Below are 16,806 nucleotides of genomic sequence, written 5' to 3' on the forward strand. Positions count from 1 at the left end.
CTTGATCACGGTGTTGCAGTGCGATCACTGCAATCGAGAAGAGCAAACTTATACGGTTGTGGCAACAAAGAACAAGCTCTGACCTTTGTCAACTTGTCAATGGATGCAGGTTGCCAAACGTAACGTTAAAAGCTGCGGTATTAAGAATATCTCTTTTACAATTTTCAATTTTGCTGTCATTCGAATATAACGGGAGGGTCGACTTCAAGCAACAGAAATATTAAAAGATAAATAATAAGAAAACACTAGTTAAAATAGAGCGAATGCAGTACTCCAAGTGTGCTGTGCAAAGTTGGCGTCATGCTGACAATCAAAAAAGCCAATAAATGAAAACGTGGGCACATAGTAGTTGCATAACACTCAAACATTGTGACACGCACATGTACACCAATGAGAGAAAACAACACGCAATAATCACAGCAATCGGTAATAACTCGAGTATACAATTACCACATACAATAGGAGAATATGTTGTTTATAAACTCAGAAAATTGTTTAGAAAAGATAACTTGGGCACTAAGTATTCATTAAAAATGGCCCTTCATTAAAAGAAATTTACTTCCATAGTTCTGGAGAACAAAAAGCTGAAATGACTGCGCTGTGACCGTGTGCGATATTTCACCGCTTTCAGTGTGTGGAGTTCCTGTCAATTTGGGAGCAGCGGGGAGATCTGAGTGCGTGACGGGAGTCGCGTGAATTTTGTTTCCTTGCCACGTGATGCAGGGCAAGGTGAAGGAGCTGAGCAAGGTTCACCAGCTGGAGCTGGAGGCAGAGCGGGCGGAGCACCAGCGGCGTCTGGGCGCCCTGGAGCAGCGTTGCCAGGAGCAGGCCCACCTGGCCGAGGAGCTGCGGGCACGCCTGGCCGAGGCCGTGCAGACACACAGCCGAGAGGTGTGTGTCGCAGCTGCTCCTGCAAAAAACACATCCGTGGGGGGTCGCCCTCTGCGGTTAACGACAGTAGCACGAAGCTGCAATCAAGACCCACGTGGGTCTCTGTGGTAATGAAAAGAAAATTGTTTCTAAACTGCTGTACTTGCAGACAATGAACGGAAAGCTACAGAGGCAGTGTACGGAACTAACAGCTCCACATTCATTGGTTCCAGTTCCTTGAGTGCAATGTTTGACGGCGACCGCACAGTTGCTCCACCTCTCTGCACTGCTTGGCTGCACTTGTAACAAAGATTATATTTACTTCAGCAAAAGAAGGCAAAATACACCTACGAATGTTAATTTAACCAACTTTCCTGCTTCTTCTTTCTTTTTTTTTTTATGTTTGGGCAAATTCGGAACTGTCACACGTGGAAGCTACGCTGATTCAATATCTGTTACAAGAAAGCGAAAGTGCTTGCCAAACACTGCCGGATTAACCGGCGCAGTAGCTTGTTTACAGAGGCTCTGCAGGCGCTCTGCCCCTGTAGCTTTGCTTTTGTAGCCAGAGAAAGTTGTCCTGGTTAGTTTGAAAGTCTTCGGTTCAATCCCTAGAGTAGGACATATCTTCAGTAGTAATTTAATAAATAATTTTAAATAACCACTATTACCAAAAGGTACTGAAACCAAAACGGGTAGCTGCTTTTTGCGGCGTCTATGACATCGTATTCTATACTACGGTAATGTAAACACGCAGAATGCATGTTAAACACGCAGTACACGTGGTGCTGATGCCAAAAAAGCGAAGCTGACGATGTCTTCCGAAGACACTGGGAACTTTTCTAGCTGTCTTGAACTAGACGGCAACGATTAAAGGTTCGGCGTTTGATTATGACCCGCCTCCGCTGAAGACAGCTGACGTGCGCCAGACTTTGCACATTGTGGTGTAGCAAGACAAAACATAAGTACCGGTTATCAGATCCGTCAAAATGATGATTATCGTCTGTTGTATCATAGAAGAATGAACCAGCTTTGTCATTTCTAGGCAGGGTGGCACCGTAGCCTCTGATGTCGCAAGCACCGTAAAAGGGTGGCCAATAAAAAGTTATACATTTGGGGGGATGAGTCAGGAAATTAATTTTCTGTAAAGCAAGAATTACTTGCACTCGTATCGTTTGGAAAAGATAATCGGAGTACACATATTCAAAGCTTTATTAAGGTTAGCGCACACTGAAAAATAGCCGGATGTTGCCGTTAAACGAGGTCCCTGAACCACCCCTCGAGCTTGGTGAAATTACACTATAGTCAGATGGCACATTTTTGATCCAGCCAATGTAAATCCAAGGCTAGTCTTGTGACTGGTCACTCGAAGCTACCACAAGAGACCGATGCATGCCTACGAATGACGTTTGTAAAGAGCTGGGGCCACCATGCAGTCGTTCACAAATATAGCGGCCGTGAACGACAGTCATCCCATTCACTCGCTTTCTTTGGTGAGGCAGTTTGTTGGATATCTGAGGGTCATGTGACTGCTGTTGATAGGTCTGCTTTGGTTTGGTTCAAAATGGTAACTTAAATCACTGTTACCTGATGACACAGCTCTGATTAGGCCTGACGGGCTAACAGTGGCCAATGGTGGCTGTGACAAAAATTCGCCACTGGCCAATGCAATAGCAGGAAAGCTTGTCTCTAATATGTTTCTATGGGTGACTTATCAATGATTGGTTGCGAGATCATGCGTACGGGTTGGACCGATGGCCATTCAAGTGGCGTTTGGGTCCTCGGGCTAGCAGCTACCGCAAGCATGCGAGCCAGGTTCCTCTGTGAACAGAAAGATCCAAAGTGCGTGAACAGGTGGCTAGTCAACCCGATCCTTGTACGTGTTTCCGTGCTTTCTGTGCACGCTGCTTTAGTGCGTCTGCACACAGTCAATTGTTCTGATCAGTCTGGTCAACCTGGTTGGATCTTGCACCGATTGAGATCATGTGCTGTGGGAACGCTGTGCGTGTCGAGGCACCTATGAAAATTAAGAACAAGGTAGCCAGGCACAATTATTTTTATACTTTGGCCGCTAAGCTGCAAACTAACTCTAAGGAAGTTGTGGGAGATACGGGGTTCTCCTCCGTACTCTTGGGACAAAGGAACGACAACACAGTAGTGCAAACAATCACAAGGGCATTTATTGCACCTTTCATAGATCAATGCCTGCTAGCCGAGTTGCTATCCCCAGAACATGCCAATGGGCGCTCGACAAATCTAGAAGTCCGACTTACCGCGACCGCATTGCGAGCGAATATGTTCGCCCCATGCTGGATCCCAACGCCTGGTCGTTCGCGTGTACAGTCACGCGAATGGTCGTGCGTTCGAAGGCGGCCACGCGAGGCGGTCTCGCAGAAGCATGGTCGCAGCGCGCGCGGCATGTCCACGCTGTTCGCCGGCCCGCCGGGAAAGAGGCAGCGCCTTGTCCCTCGGCGCCCGAGTAACCCCGCCGCAGCGGTCGCGCCATCTCTCGCACCGCGCTTGTACCACTCCGAGCGCCGCGGGCGCCAGGCCACGCGAGCCGTGCGGGAAAACAGCATATCAGGGGATGCGTGAGAGTCGCGCATCCCCACAAAGTGCGGAAGTTCTTAAATGAAAGAGAACCCGTTGGGATCTCAAACTTGGTAGATTGTAACGGTATAGTTGGTGGGTGACAATTATAACAAGGCCTGTTTATTTAATTCTTACTTCCAATCTGTTTTCACTCCGCCTTATTATGGCAATCTCCCTCCAGTGTGTGAGGCACTAACCAGCGATACCCCTGACCTGGTTATTACGCACAGTGGTGTCTCAAAACTGCTCCGCCAGATATTAAACCTGGTTCTGCAGGTAGGCTGGACGGACAGTCTTTCTTCGTATGTCCTGTAGGCCTGCTCTGATGTGATTGCTCACCACCTAGTTATTGTGTTCAACAAATTGCTTAAAACCAGCTCTCTTCCTGGCAAGTAGAACGTGGACACTTAATACCCCTGACACACGGGCAAAGCTAAAGTCCTTTCCAGTAAACCCATTTTGCTACTCTGAAGGACCCTTTGCAGAAAGGAGTTGCGCCGATGACACACGGCACCGCACTGAACTTCTTCAGGTAGTTCCACAGATGAACGCCGCAAGAAAAATAGCGCTGGCTGTTAAAGCCACAAGAGAGACAACATTCTTAAAGAGCTGCGTATTTAATTACACTTAGCTACTGTAGAACCTAAAAATATATTTTTTTCATTGTTGATGGCTAATAATGCTTATAGTCGTTTATTTTATTCGCGTTTTTGTGTTGTTAGCAGCCATTTACCTTGGTCCAGCAACTATGTGCAGCCGGTGTTTTGCTGTGCGTGCTATTTATTCTGGTGATGCCCACGTTTCTGTCGTCCTTTTTCACGTCTTTGTCGTCCCTTCCTTTGTGCGCACAGGCGTAACGCGTTTTATTCAATATGTTATTCCAACAACTGTGGTTTATTCTGGGTATTTCCTGCGGGCGCTGATTGTGCAGTCTCCATCTCGCGACGTGAACACACCACATGCGCGCAGCAAACGACGACGACACTGCCGGAATTCAACATGGCGGCACTAGCGACGTTATGCGAGCGTTTGAGAGTATAGCTAGAGGAAATCTTCACTATTCGACAAATTGTATTACCGCTAACAAATAAAACATTTTCGCAAGGTAAAAAAAATACATATGGGCACCGTAGTTGTGTGGCAGGTTTCCTTCTATTGACGAGTTGTGCACGCTGTGTGCGAGACTAACTCCTTTTCCGCTCGAAAAGTAGTTGCGCGATCTCCTTTCCCGAAAAAGAACTTTGCCGTAAAGGAGATACTCCTTTGTCGTATGTCACTGCACTTGAACGCCTTTCCGGTAGATGTTCCCTTACCTAAAGGACTTTAGAGTGCCCGTGTGTCAGGGGTATTAGTCCCTATTCACAAAGCTGGCTCAAAGATGAGTGTCATTAAGTACAGGCCTATCTCGCTTACTTGTATTTGCTACAAATTAATGGAGCGCGTCATTTACAGTTCCATGATGAAACACCTCAAAAGCAATAAATTCTTCACCGACTCCCAACATGGTTTTACATCTGGCCGTTCATGCATAACACAATTAACCGAATTCAGTCATGACCTTTTCTCTGCCTTCAACAGCCGCAAGCAGGTAGACTGCGTATATTTAGACTTCAGAAAGGCCTTCGACACAGTTTCCCACGTCCTATTACTCCATAAGCTATCGTTTCTTCGCCTACAATTCAAATTGCTTCAATGGATTATTAAGGAGGGACGCGGCCCTTGAAGACCGAAAAACCGCGAAGTCAATTTTTGAAAAACCATATTTTTGGGTTGTATGTCTCATAAACTACCTGTTCTGTAATTATCAGCACCTAATTAAACCGTAAAGTACCAAAAAAATGCTACTTTTGAGGCCACCGCGGCCCACAAGACATGCGCAAATGCTGAAATGAAGTCAAACTTCGCGCACGCCATTCCAGGCCCATGCGGCCTGCCCGCGCCATATTGGTGTCGTTTTGACCGTGAATTGTTTGTCTCTATTTTGCTGCAAGCAACGTGTCTTAGTAAATGGGTGCATATCAGACATTGCAACGGTCACTTCTGGGGTCCCGCAGGGATCTGTGTCGGGGCCTTTACTGTTCTTAATCTATGTCAATGACATAGTGGAAAGTGTGACTTGCCAGGTAAGGTTATACGCGGATGACAGTGTTTTGTATTGTTCTCTTAAAGCACCATGTGACACATGTAATATTCAGAAAAACTTGGACCGCATTCAACTTTGGTGCGATAAATGGAGGATGTGTTTGAATACTGCAAAATGTTACTGTGTTTCTTCTGCGTGCAGGCGCACCCCAATTTTGTTTGACTACCATCTAAACAACCAACCTTTAAATAAAATAACCGATTATAAATATCTTGGGGTTTATTTTTCTGCTGACCTGACTTGGAAAATACACATATATGCTCAAAAGCAGCAAGAATGTTTAACTTTTTAAAGAGGAATTTTAGAGGTGCTCCTCAGAAGGTTAAGGAAATTTTGTATTTCACAAACATCAGACCTATTGTGGAGTACGCCTGCGCAGTCTGGGACCCTCAAGTCGGGACCCATTGTGCTATGCTGGAGCGTATTCAGAATCGTGCAGCACAATTTGCCACGAACAAATATTGTTACATTGTCGATAGTAGCTGCATCAAGCAGGAGTTGAACTGGGACACACCGGGAAAGCGCCGATTACGACTTAAGCTAGAACTTGTCTTCAATAAAACTGCCATTAACTCTGCAATATATTTGCTCCCGCCATATTTTATATCAAGAAGATGCGACCACAAATGGAAGAGCCGTAAAATTGTCATACTGATGTCCTCAAACGCTCTTTTTTACACATGACATCAATTAGTGGAACAAGCTGCCTCGCTCTGTAATAGAATGCCAATCCGAGGTAAGGTTGCTACAACTATTGTCAGAAATCTGATGTACTTAATGCACTTAGCTACTGTTACCCGCTCTTTGTATTCGCTTTCCTTATTTCCTTGCATTAACTGATGTGATTTCATATTGGACGACCCTTTTCATTTTTTTTCTTCTTTTTACCAGAGGTTGAGCCCATGGCGCATGACCATCTTGGAATGTTGTGTGTTTGTATCCCCCCTGCAATTATGCCTTCACGGCACTGCAGGAAATGTGAATAAATAAATCTCAGTAAAATCTGTGTGCGTGAACACTGAGCACGCATATCCAATGCTAACAGCATGCCTTCCGGTGGCTACTCGGCCTGATCCTTGCACGTGCTTTCCATACCCGCTGCTTTAGTTATTCCCTCGGTTCGCGTACCGTTAATTGTTTTGATCAGTCTGGTCGACCTGGTCGGAGGATGGAGATCACGTCCTGTGGGAACGCTGTGCGTGTCGAGGCACCCATCGTGGCCCTGTCATTTATGGAACACACGAAATACTTGAAAAAGCAAATATTTAAGAAATCTAATTCTAAATATGCAATCCACGAATCGAAATATTCCAACATTCACTATATAGTAGTATTCAAGATCAAATTTCGAGTATTCACACACTCCTAAAAACTAATCACGTGAAAAGCTCCAGAGAAAATGGTCAAGTTGAACTGTAAACTTGTTCTTTCTTTTTGCTATTTGTTTTTATTGCTCCTTTGTGACCTTTCAAATTGATGATTTTCAATAAACATTGTATCCATAAATGCACCAATTTGCAAGGATTGCATTTGTGCTCAGAGACATGCTGTCTTGCAGTGTTCAGAAAATAATTTATTGCTTGGAGGTTTATAAAGCTGAATAGTATAAAGGTGAATAAGTGAAGTGTAAAAAACAATGCAAAAATGTCTGAAACCATAAGCATAAAGATTAGACAAGAACTCAAATTTAGGTGAGTTTTTGTGAGTTCACCTCAGTTGTCCTTTCGTTTTCTGTTTTTGTCTTCCTTGTGCTAGTATTATGTCTTCCTCGTGCTATTATTATTGGCCAAGGTTAGACCAATACATGCGCTACTCATTGTTTCTGTGGCGGCAGCTGGACAATATCGCAGTGCCAGAGCTCGCCCCGACAGGTTTTGTAGGAAAAAGTTCGGACTAACAGAGCAGACCACAATGGTGTTGGCACAAAGTGCTCTGCCCACGCCGATGAGCCGTGGTTGGTGTGCAGGTGAGCGAGCTGTCTCGCAAGAAGGCGGAGGCGGAGGCTGCGGCCGAGGGTGCCGAGCAGCAGCTGGTCCAGGCGCACGAGGCCGCTGTGGAGGAGCTCCGGCGAGAGCTGGACGACCAGCGGGCCAAGAACAATGACCTGCGCACCAAGAACTGGGAGGCTGTCGAGGCCATGCGGGTGCGTTGGGGGGCTCGCAGGTGTTGTCTGTCGCCTGGCTTGACGGCAGCGTGCAAGTAGGCGTTTGCCATGCAGGATGTTTTGCAGCATGGCGAGTACGTACCTGCCGGCACTTATATTATTGGCTTGCGCCAAGGTTAGTTCGTTAGGTTGGCACTGGTAGTTGGTCGTAAACTTCTTATCTAAAGATATTGGTAAGCTACCCTTTTGCGACTTGCACGTACCTGTAACCTGCACTAAGCTGACATGTGCAAATTCACGTGTTGTCCCGTTCTATGTCTTCTGTAGCTTCGGCACGAGTGCTCAACTTCTAATGAAGCTTTCTCAGAATATGCAGGAATTGCTTTTTAGACTCTCTTGTAGGTCGAACAGGGTCTGTCCAAGTAGTGTGGGGCCTAATTAAAATAAACTGCAATTTTGGTGCAGGCAGCCGAGCGTAAGGCCGAGGCACAAGCGGCCAGTTTGACCAAGGAGCTCGAGGTGCTCAAGGCCAGCCACACCAAGGATGTCGAGGTGAGTGGAGGATGGGCTGTACCCTCGGGGTAAATATACGTGCCACTTATTCGATCACAGTTAAATCTCGATATAACAAAGCGTTGAACTTTTTATAACGTCTTGTCTGTAAAACACGTATTTCGAACCTCAATACAGTAAACTTACGGTTAATTCAAATTTTAGTCCGATCCTGGCTGAACATCCTGGCTGGCACCCATGCCTGAACTTTTCTCATTTCGATCCCGGCCTTTGCCGGATAATTTTTGCTTGACCAGTCGGCAAGCCTGACCCTTATTGTGACCCTGGTGGTGACCCATTTAGTTGCAGCGTCTGTCTTGGCATGCATTGAAAGCATGTCATCTCCCGTCGTAAACACCTATTGTAGGCCCGCCATAGGAAGATTTTCAAGCAATAGCTGTAGCTCACAATGTTTGATTACGGTATTTACTCAATTCTAACGTGCGCCTTTTTCAAAGTAAATTGAGCCGAAAATTGCCTGTGCAGTCCAGTCACACATGAAACCATAACTGCCTTTGCAATGTTCACATGCTTTGCAGCATAACACTGATGTATTGCAGCGAAGTTGGCTTTTATAAAACGTGTGGCTAAGGTGACTTACACGGCCCCTCACCAGGTCTGGCCATTTTGAATTAAGCGCAGAGCATACAATGTGCAATGACGATCGTACCTGCAAAGTATTACATCACTACGCTCCGTGGAAAGACCTGAAATTTCAAACCGAATGCCGTTTTTTTCTTCTCGCGGCCGCCACGCTCCAAGCCAGGGGATGACGTACACATGTTAGTGCACCTACGCACACGTGCTCGCACTGTGACGTCGCTCGTAGAGACATGTGACTTTGAGAATTGTTCAAGGCAACATCTGTTGTTTGTGTAATATGTTGGTAGAATAGACGAATTAAAGCTTAGAGAAATAGTAAGACACATGAACGGAATGTCCGTGTGTTTTTTGTTTTACTTCGCACCGTAGCAAGAGAGATGTACTTATGTTTCGTCTGCTTGTTCCCACGTCGTGGTGCCATCGTGCACGCAGACACTGAAACTACGTCATTTTCTACTGTGTTCCAGTGAGGGATCATGCTTTATGATCCGCTTATGTCTTCCTAAGTATTTGTGTAGCACTGACTTACATAGCTAGTCTGGTATTCTCGTGCACAGCACACAAAATCGTGCACTGCGCGAAACAAAACAATCACAAAGCTCACGCACGACACCATCAGCGGAAGTGCGCCATGGCGAAAAAAAGCGAGGAGAAAAAAAAAAAAAATGAAGGTGGGGCTCGTGACGTAAGCGTCAGGCGATCCTCGAGGTCCCGTATGGGAGAACGCAGGGAAGGAATTTCGCTTGTGAAGGCTAGATGCATAGAGCTTCATGCAATGAATACTCTAGGGAACTCTGGCGCTAGTGTCTATGGGAGCTGCGATGAGCGGTTGAGCCAGCATGGGAATTATGGGAAGTACATGGATTTGCCTAAACTTTGTCTTCTTGGCTTCAAACGGATTTGCGACTTTGTAAACTCGTCATTTTCAGCAATATACTGCGTAATAAATAATTAATTAAACATAATTAAAATTGCCTGATGGCAGGATTCGAACACAGGAACTCGTAACGCAGAAGCCTGATATTGAAACCATTAAGCCATGGACACATGTATTGATGGGCAAATGAAATGCCCTTGTGAATTTATCGCGGGCATGCCAGTGCCTTGAGATGCTTGGCGCATTTCGATTTGGCCGCCAGGACAAGCTCAATCGGGGCAATTAATAGCAATTTTGCGTGTTCGCGGCGTCTTCTGCACTTCGAAGACTATAGATTGCGCTGAAATTTGCAACAATAAGATTTATATAGTGCAACATACAAAGCCACAAGAACGTCTCAATCCACAAGCACAAAGTTCAGACAAATCCATCTACTTCCCGTCATTCCCATGGTGGTACGACTGCAGCACCAGAGTTCCCTCTAGTGATTATTGTATAAAACGCTATGGCTAGATGGGGCCAGCGGAGAGAGCGTCTGTGTTTGCGGTGAAGGCTCAGCTCCTGAAATCATGGGTTCGAGACACTGAAATATTTCTCTCGGCTATTAATAAGACAATTCGAAAGAATTTTGCTGCAGAACGCTCCGTATCGGACACATAACTTCAGGCATAAAACCAAAACTTTCTATGGGGCCTGGTGAGGGGCCCTTTAAAGGGGGACGCGGCTTTCGCATCGCGAAAAATTGCCACGATTTTTTGAAAATCACATTTTCAGTTTCTATAACCCCTTTTCTATCTGATACCCAAATATCATCACTGTAAACAACTTAGAAGTGCTCCAAAAATTTGTTTTATCAGCCAAAGTGGTGAAAAGTCGCAGAAATCAAGAAAGAACAGCGTTTTTCAAGCCACAATATCTCCGGAATGGCGAGACCGAGCCCCGCCATCTTGGTATCGTTGGAAAGCGCATTTCTCCATCTTCAAATTTGCCTCTTCAGCGATCTCCTCCATAAAGAAACAAGCGCACAAAAAGCAAATAATCGAAGGTTGTGCCAGAGTCTGCGATTGGCCGCGCCCGCCACGTGGCTCCATCGCGGTTCGCCATTGGTCCGGTGCTCGCGTCGTCTGCTCGGCTCTTTGCACCTCGCGAGTCTGGACGTCTCCACCCGCCGTAATTTGGACGTGTCAAAATGGGCGCTACGCGGACATCGCCAGCGTGGCCGATTCCTATGCTTGTGGACGTTTCAGACTCGCGGCTAAGCATTCCGAGCATAGGCGACGCGGACTTCGCGACCAAGATTCACGCGCGGAATCCTCGGACATGCGGCTAAGCCTTTCAGCACTCGGTGTTTCGTAATTCGTGACGAAGCACATCGCGCACGCAATCCTCAGGCACGCGGCTAAACGTTTCGCTCATAGGGAGTCTTCGACTCGGCGATCATGCACATCGTGCGTGTACTTCTCGGACCCTCACCTAAGCATTTTGTGCATCGGCGCCTCCGACTGCATGAATAAGCACGTCGAGTGTCGACTCCTCAACCCCGCGGCTAGGAATTTCACATGTTGGCACCTTGGACTGCGCGAATAAGTGCATCGAGGGTCGACTCCTCGAGCCCGCGACTAGCCATATCGCGCGTCGACACCTCGGTCTGCGTGACTAAGCACATCGCGCGTCGGCTCCTTGTATCTGCGGCTAGGCATTTCGCGCGTCGTCATCTCGGACCCACAACCAAGCATATTGCGCGTTCACTCTATTGTCACGATAGCTCGTAGCAATATCTGTCCTACCACCCCTTCATAAAGAGAACCTCGTCATGAGCTCTGTTTACTAGGCCCCTTGGGCTGGCACAAACACGTGGCTGCAGAAGTGATCGAGGCATCATATAAAAGTAAAATTCTGGAAAGCACCTAGCAGCTGCATACCTATCACTGGCTCTCTGATCCTAAGTTCTACAGCCATGTCAAGTAAAGATGATTTGCGAGGCTGCTGACACTCAGAGCCTTCATTCAGTAACATGGTCAATTCTACCAAAAAAAGCCTCACTGATTGTACTAGAGATTGCTATCAATCGGACAGCCTGCGGGTACAGGCTGCCTGAATGTACACTGGAACTATATTCATGCCCACACAGAGTTCTGCACGTCACTTGGTTTGAAAGATAGGCACCGTGCTCTTTGTAGAGCCGCAGCAGCGAAGAATGCTCCTATAAAAAAAAAGGAGGGGGGGAAGCACACCAGACCAGATGCCACATGTACAAGAAGCTCCACATCGCAAAACACCCCAAAGACTACAAATTTGGTGCCTTTTAGAGAACTGAGAAGGTGAAACATTGAGAGCCGTTTTCTCAAAACTGTTTTTCTGCCTTTCTGCTAAGTTCCTGGAGCTGATTTCTTTGTTACTGTTTAACATATTTTGACTCCGTTTCTTTTCTTTTTTTTCACGTTCCTTGGGCTGCAGTGCAGGTCGTGACATTCTCGCTTTCTTATCTTGACCCTTTGTAAGTTTACAATATGGCTATTCGTCTACCCTGAAAGTGTGCTTGATGTGAAGGTAACATAAAATATGGCACTCCAAAAAAATGTGTGTTGCGAAAAAAAATCTAGAATGTCACGACCTTCAGCACGCATTTAGCTATCCAGTCAATACTGAACAAACCTTTTATCTCGTTTTTTAGGTTCCCCAGGCTCTCCAGAAAGTAAGAGGGAGAAAAATTCTGCGCAATAACATTGAATAAAGTGTTCTCGAGATATCACTCTGAAACATTTATGGGAGCATCAGGGAGACATTCTAAATATTTGTGCCAATTTTCATCAAAATCCATGAAGAAATAAGGGAGTTGATTTTCAAAGCCATGTCCCTCCTTAAGGAATGTATTTTGCTATAACAGCAGCTTGGGCTTGTTGGTTTTCCATCCTGGCGTTAACAGCTCAAAATGTAGACAGGGACACAAGACGACATGGACATGCACTCATGGTGTCATCTTCTTGTCTCGTGTCCCCGTCTATGTTTTGCGCTAACTACATGACTTAAAGGAGGACGTGTCAATGAAATTTTTTTTTATTTATGGGAATAAATTGACATAATTTGGCATGCAGGTGTGATTTGTTATGCTGATATCATAACTGAAATCAGTGTTGAGCTATTATAGTTCCTGAGTGTGAACACTTGACATCCTCTAACGGTCATCCCCCAAATTAATTTATTAATTACACATAAGTTTGTCAAGATTTTCATACCAGCATGTTCAAAAAAGCCCATTATGTGCAATAAAGCTACTGGTTTATTTTTTGAATGCCAAAATAAGCACAAAAGCTATTTTTTGAACTTTTCTGTGCATATTGTCTTACAAACAACCTTTGCAAAAATACCGTTTATAAATTTTTTTATGAGGTGCAGATGAAAATGGACAGCTTTATTGCACTCATTAATGTTTCACCATAGAAGTGCAAAGACAGAATGATTCTGTCTTCATTTGTTGTGAAATTGCTTTGGGATGATTGAAAGCAACTGCAAAATAAATGAAAGCTGAGAAAACCGAGCTCAAAGTTTTATTTGCTGGAAACTTCAAAATATTTACTTTGAGCGCCTAAAACCGACCTGGAATGTAGTCCTTTGCCAGTGCGGACACATATTCTTTACATTTTGACGTAGTTTTTCGCTTGTTTACAGCAGTTTTGTGTGCCTTCGTTGCCTTTTTGATACGTCGTGTATCCTTTTCAGAAGCCCACCGCAGTGAACACGATCCTGGACTGTATCCCAGTTGCGACGTAATTGTTTGCAGTGCGCTTTCACAGCCAGCATTGAAACGGCAAACTGCATCTGCCGCAGAACTTTCAACACTCAGGAGGGAAGCAAACTGATTTTTTTATTGGCGCGGCCCAATGACATGGTTCAGCGACTCGATCGCGTTCTGCGTTTAGCCTTGCTGGCATCTTTCAAGGAGCTCTCTTGCAGGTAGACGCTTATATGTAGGCAGGAGTGCTGCTCGGACATGTGCAGGAAGCTGCAGCTTGTGTGCAGGGGCTGGTTGGCCTGTGGCCACCACAGAATTAAACTTGCACCAAGAGTTCACGCCAGTGGGACAGTGCTCGTGATGCGGCTCGTCATCGGTCAATGTTATATGGTGAAAAGTAGCCATGACGGCCTTTTCCATAGCAGGCACATCAATTGGGTTACTTTTTATGGCTAAGCCATAATAATTTGTGAGTTTTTTAATTAAACCCTGCATTAGGTGGCCCTTTCCACTCATGCTGAGCTCACGGTCCTCGCTCTTGTTTTTCTCGGCAAGGTTGCGGAAACCAGTTCCCATTCTTTTTGTCACGTGATTCACACACTCTTGTTTGTGTATGGGTATGAATGCATACACCTTCTCTTCACTGAGGGCAATATAAGTGTGGCTATCCCCATCACAAAGGACATTTGTGTAATGGAGCTGGTGTTTCTGAAGAGACAGCTGAAGCATGGTTTTTGCTGCAATTATTTCCATTTGCCCTGCACTTGCCTCGGTGTTTATTTGGCATTGTGGTCGGTGTTCTTCATGCCACTCTGAATAAATACTGTCTGCAGGCTTGGGGCCAAGAGAGAGAGAAAAAACTATTCGACCCGTAGGTCCCAGGGTCCCCACACGACCCCACTGCACTACACGTTTGTGAGTTCATGGAGTTCCATGACGTGGGTGGCGCGGTCAGTGGCGATCTTCTGCCTGGCCGGGTCCGTCGAGCGCAGAAGGGTCTCCCATTTCTCCCAGATAGTCAGGAGCTCCGGGACCCATGGCGGAGGGTCCGCCGGGCATTCGAGGAGAATGTGGGTATGCGTAGCATGGGGGTGAGTTTGAGCCACACGACGGGGTGTATGCTCCCGGGCGGATGCGGGAGAGGAAATAGGGGGAGGGAAGGGTCTGGAGGCGGCGCCATCGTATTTGGTGACAGTTGCCAAGGGATTGGTGGGGTGGGGGGTATAGCTGGTGTTCAGTGCGATATGCCTGGGTCAGCTCGCTGAACGAGTGCATGCGCTCCCGGGAAAAGCTCGACTCCGATTCTGCCGCCGCCCGGTTGATGAGACCTCGGGCGTGGTCATTGGTGGCTTCGTCACCGTGGTTCCCAGAGTGTGCAGGCACCCAGATCAGTTCCACATGGAGGGGCGGGTTTGCGGAGGGCGAGCTGAGAATGCGGAAGGCGGTCTCGTGGACACGTCCTGGTGCAAAATTTAGGAGTGCGGTTTTTGAGTCGGTAAGGACGTACCGAGCATCAGTGCGTGTGAGGGCAAGCACGATCACCACTTCTTCCGAGGACTGAGGGGTGGATGCACCAGGAAGGTGAAGAGTTGTGATGGGTTGGAGTGTATTGTCAAAGGCTACAGCTGCCGCGTCTTCGCCCGTGCAGGCCACTTCCAGCCATACGGCATCAGCTTCGAAACCGTCGTATTTGTGTAGAGCTTTTGCATGGGCTTTGCGGCGGGTCGAATGATTGGTGGCGTAGACGTTCCGAGGGAGGGGTTTTACTATGAGCTGAGCGTGTATGGGGTGGGGAACTGATAGGAGTGTGGTTTCGGCTGCTGGTATGCGAATTCGGAGAGCGTTTAGTATGTAACGTCCTGTGATAGATTGAGCTAAACGAGTGTATTGTGCTTGTCTGTGGGCCTCTATGAGTTCGTGTGTTGTGTTGGGGAGCCCAAGCTGGAGAAGTTTGGTGGTTTGCGTGTTAGGGGGGAGGTGTAGGACCACCTTGTAGGCTTTACGAAGCATAGCATCTAGGGTGGCGATTTCTTGTTGTCAAAGTCGAAGATATGGGATTGTATAGAAGAAACGGCTAAGTATGAAAGCGTGAATGAGACGACGCAAATCGCGCTGCTTCATGCCATAGTGTTTGCCGGAAACTCTGCGGATGAGGTGCGACAGCGCTTCCGTCACCCGCTCGAATTTTCGGATAGTGAAAGTGTTCCGGCCGTCGCTCTGGATGTGAAGGCCCAGGATCCAGAGTGTGTCGACCTCCGGCAATAGGGTGTCCGGCCAGAGTAATGGTGATGGTAACCGTGGGAAGAGTACGTGGTGAGGGACGCATGAGAAGTATCTGAGACTTTTCCGGGGAACAGGAGAGACCAATGCTCTGTGCGTGCTGTTGTGTGATGTTTGCGGCGGTTTGTAAAGTTTCCTCTATGTCACCATCACTGCCATGGGTGGTCCACAGAGTGACGTCATCTGCATAGAGGGTGTGGTGAAGGTGAGGGATATTGTGAAGAGCGTTGGCTAAGGGAATGAGTGTGGAATTGAAGAGAAAAGGGGAATGGACAGAACCTTGCGGAGTGCCCACTCTGCTGAGGGTGTATGGAGGGGACGCGTGGGAGCCCATAGGAACCTCTGCCTTGCGTCCCGAGAGGAACGCTTGTATGTAGGTGTACATGCGGGCGCCTACATTGAAGGAAGAGAGAGCCGCCATGATCGCTTGGTGTTCTACGCGATCAAAGGCCTTGGACAAGTCCAGGTCCAAGACGGCTTTAGTATAAGCCGGGATGAGAGGGTCAAAGATGTCGTGCATCAATTGAAGCATGGCATCTTGGGCGGAGAGACCTGGGCGGAAGGCCATGCTGTGCGGATATAGGTTGCGGTCGTGCATATGCTGATTGAGTCTGTTTAAAGCAATATGCTCGAGCAGTTTCCCGAGACATGATGTGAGTGATATGGGGCGGAGGTTTGATATGGTGTGGGGTTTGTTCTGTTTTGCGATGAAGATAATTTTGGCATGGCGCCAGGACTGTGGCAGGGTGCACTCTCTCCAGCATTGATTAAAGCATTCTGTAATCTGTGTGATAGATTGATCATCCAGGTTACGGAGCATACAGTTTGTTATTCTGTCCTTTCCCGGCGCAGAGCTTGTGCGGATGTTTTGGAGGGCCATGCGGACCTCTTGCTCTGAAATATAGGTGTCAAGGGGCTCATTCGCAGCTCCTGCGTAGGGTGACAGAGGGGAGGAGGTTCCGGGTGCTGTGTGTTCTGTCTGGATTTGGTCCAGAAGGGTGTCAGGGGAGAGCGTGGATTGTGAATGAGGCGTGTGATGTGATGTTTTGGATGCT

At 47.0% G+C, this 16,806-nt stretch overlaps 1 protein-coding gene across 14 annotated transcripts in view; it reads left to right on the plus strand.

The window, feature by feature from the left end:
- The window catches only part of LOC126535675 (uncharacterized), a 364,982-nt gene that overhangs the window by 138,384 nt on the left and 209,792 nt on the right, over positions 1-16,806 (plus strand). For all 14 annotated transcript variants that reach the window (XR_011895591.1, XR_011895592.1, XR_011895593.1 and 11 more), the window contains exons 10-12: positions 724-891; positions 7,569-7,745; positions 8,172-8,258. Coding sequence is in view for 11 of the 14 variants with exons in the window: in XM_050182488.3 (XP_050038445.1) it covers positions 724-891; positions 7,569-7,745; positions 8,172-8,258 (432 nt within the window). In the remaining 3 variants the exon portion in view is untranslated. The remainder of the gene's footprint in view (positions 1-723; positions 892-7,568; positions 7,746-8,171; positions 8,259-16,806) is intronic.

This window comes from Dermacentor andersoni, chromosome 7 (genome assembly GCF_023375885.2).
Source record: "Dermacentor andersoni chromosome 7, qqDerAnde1_hic_scaffold, whole genome shotgun sequence".
In the NCBI taxonomy this organism is placed as follows: Eukaryota; Metazoa; Arthropoda; class Arachnida; order Ixodida; family Ixodidae; genus Dermacentor; species Dermacentor andersoni.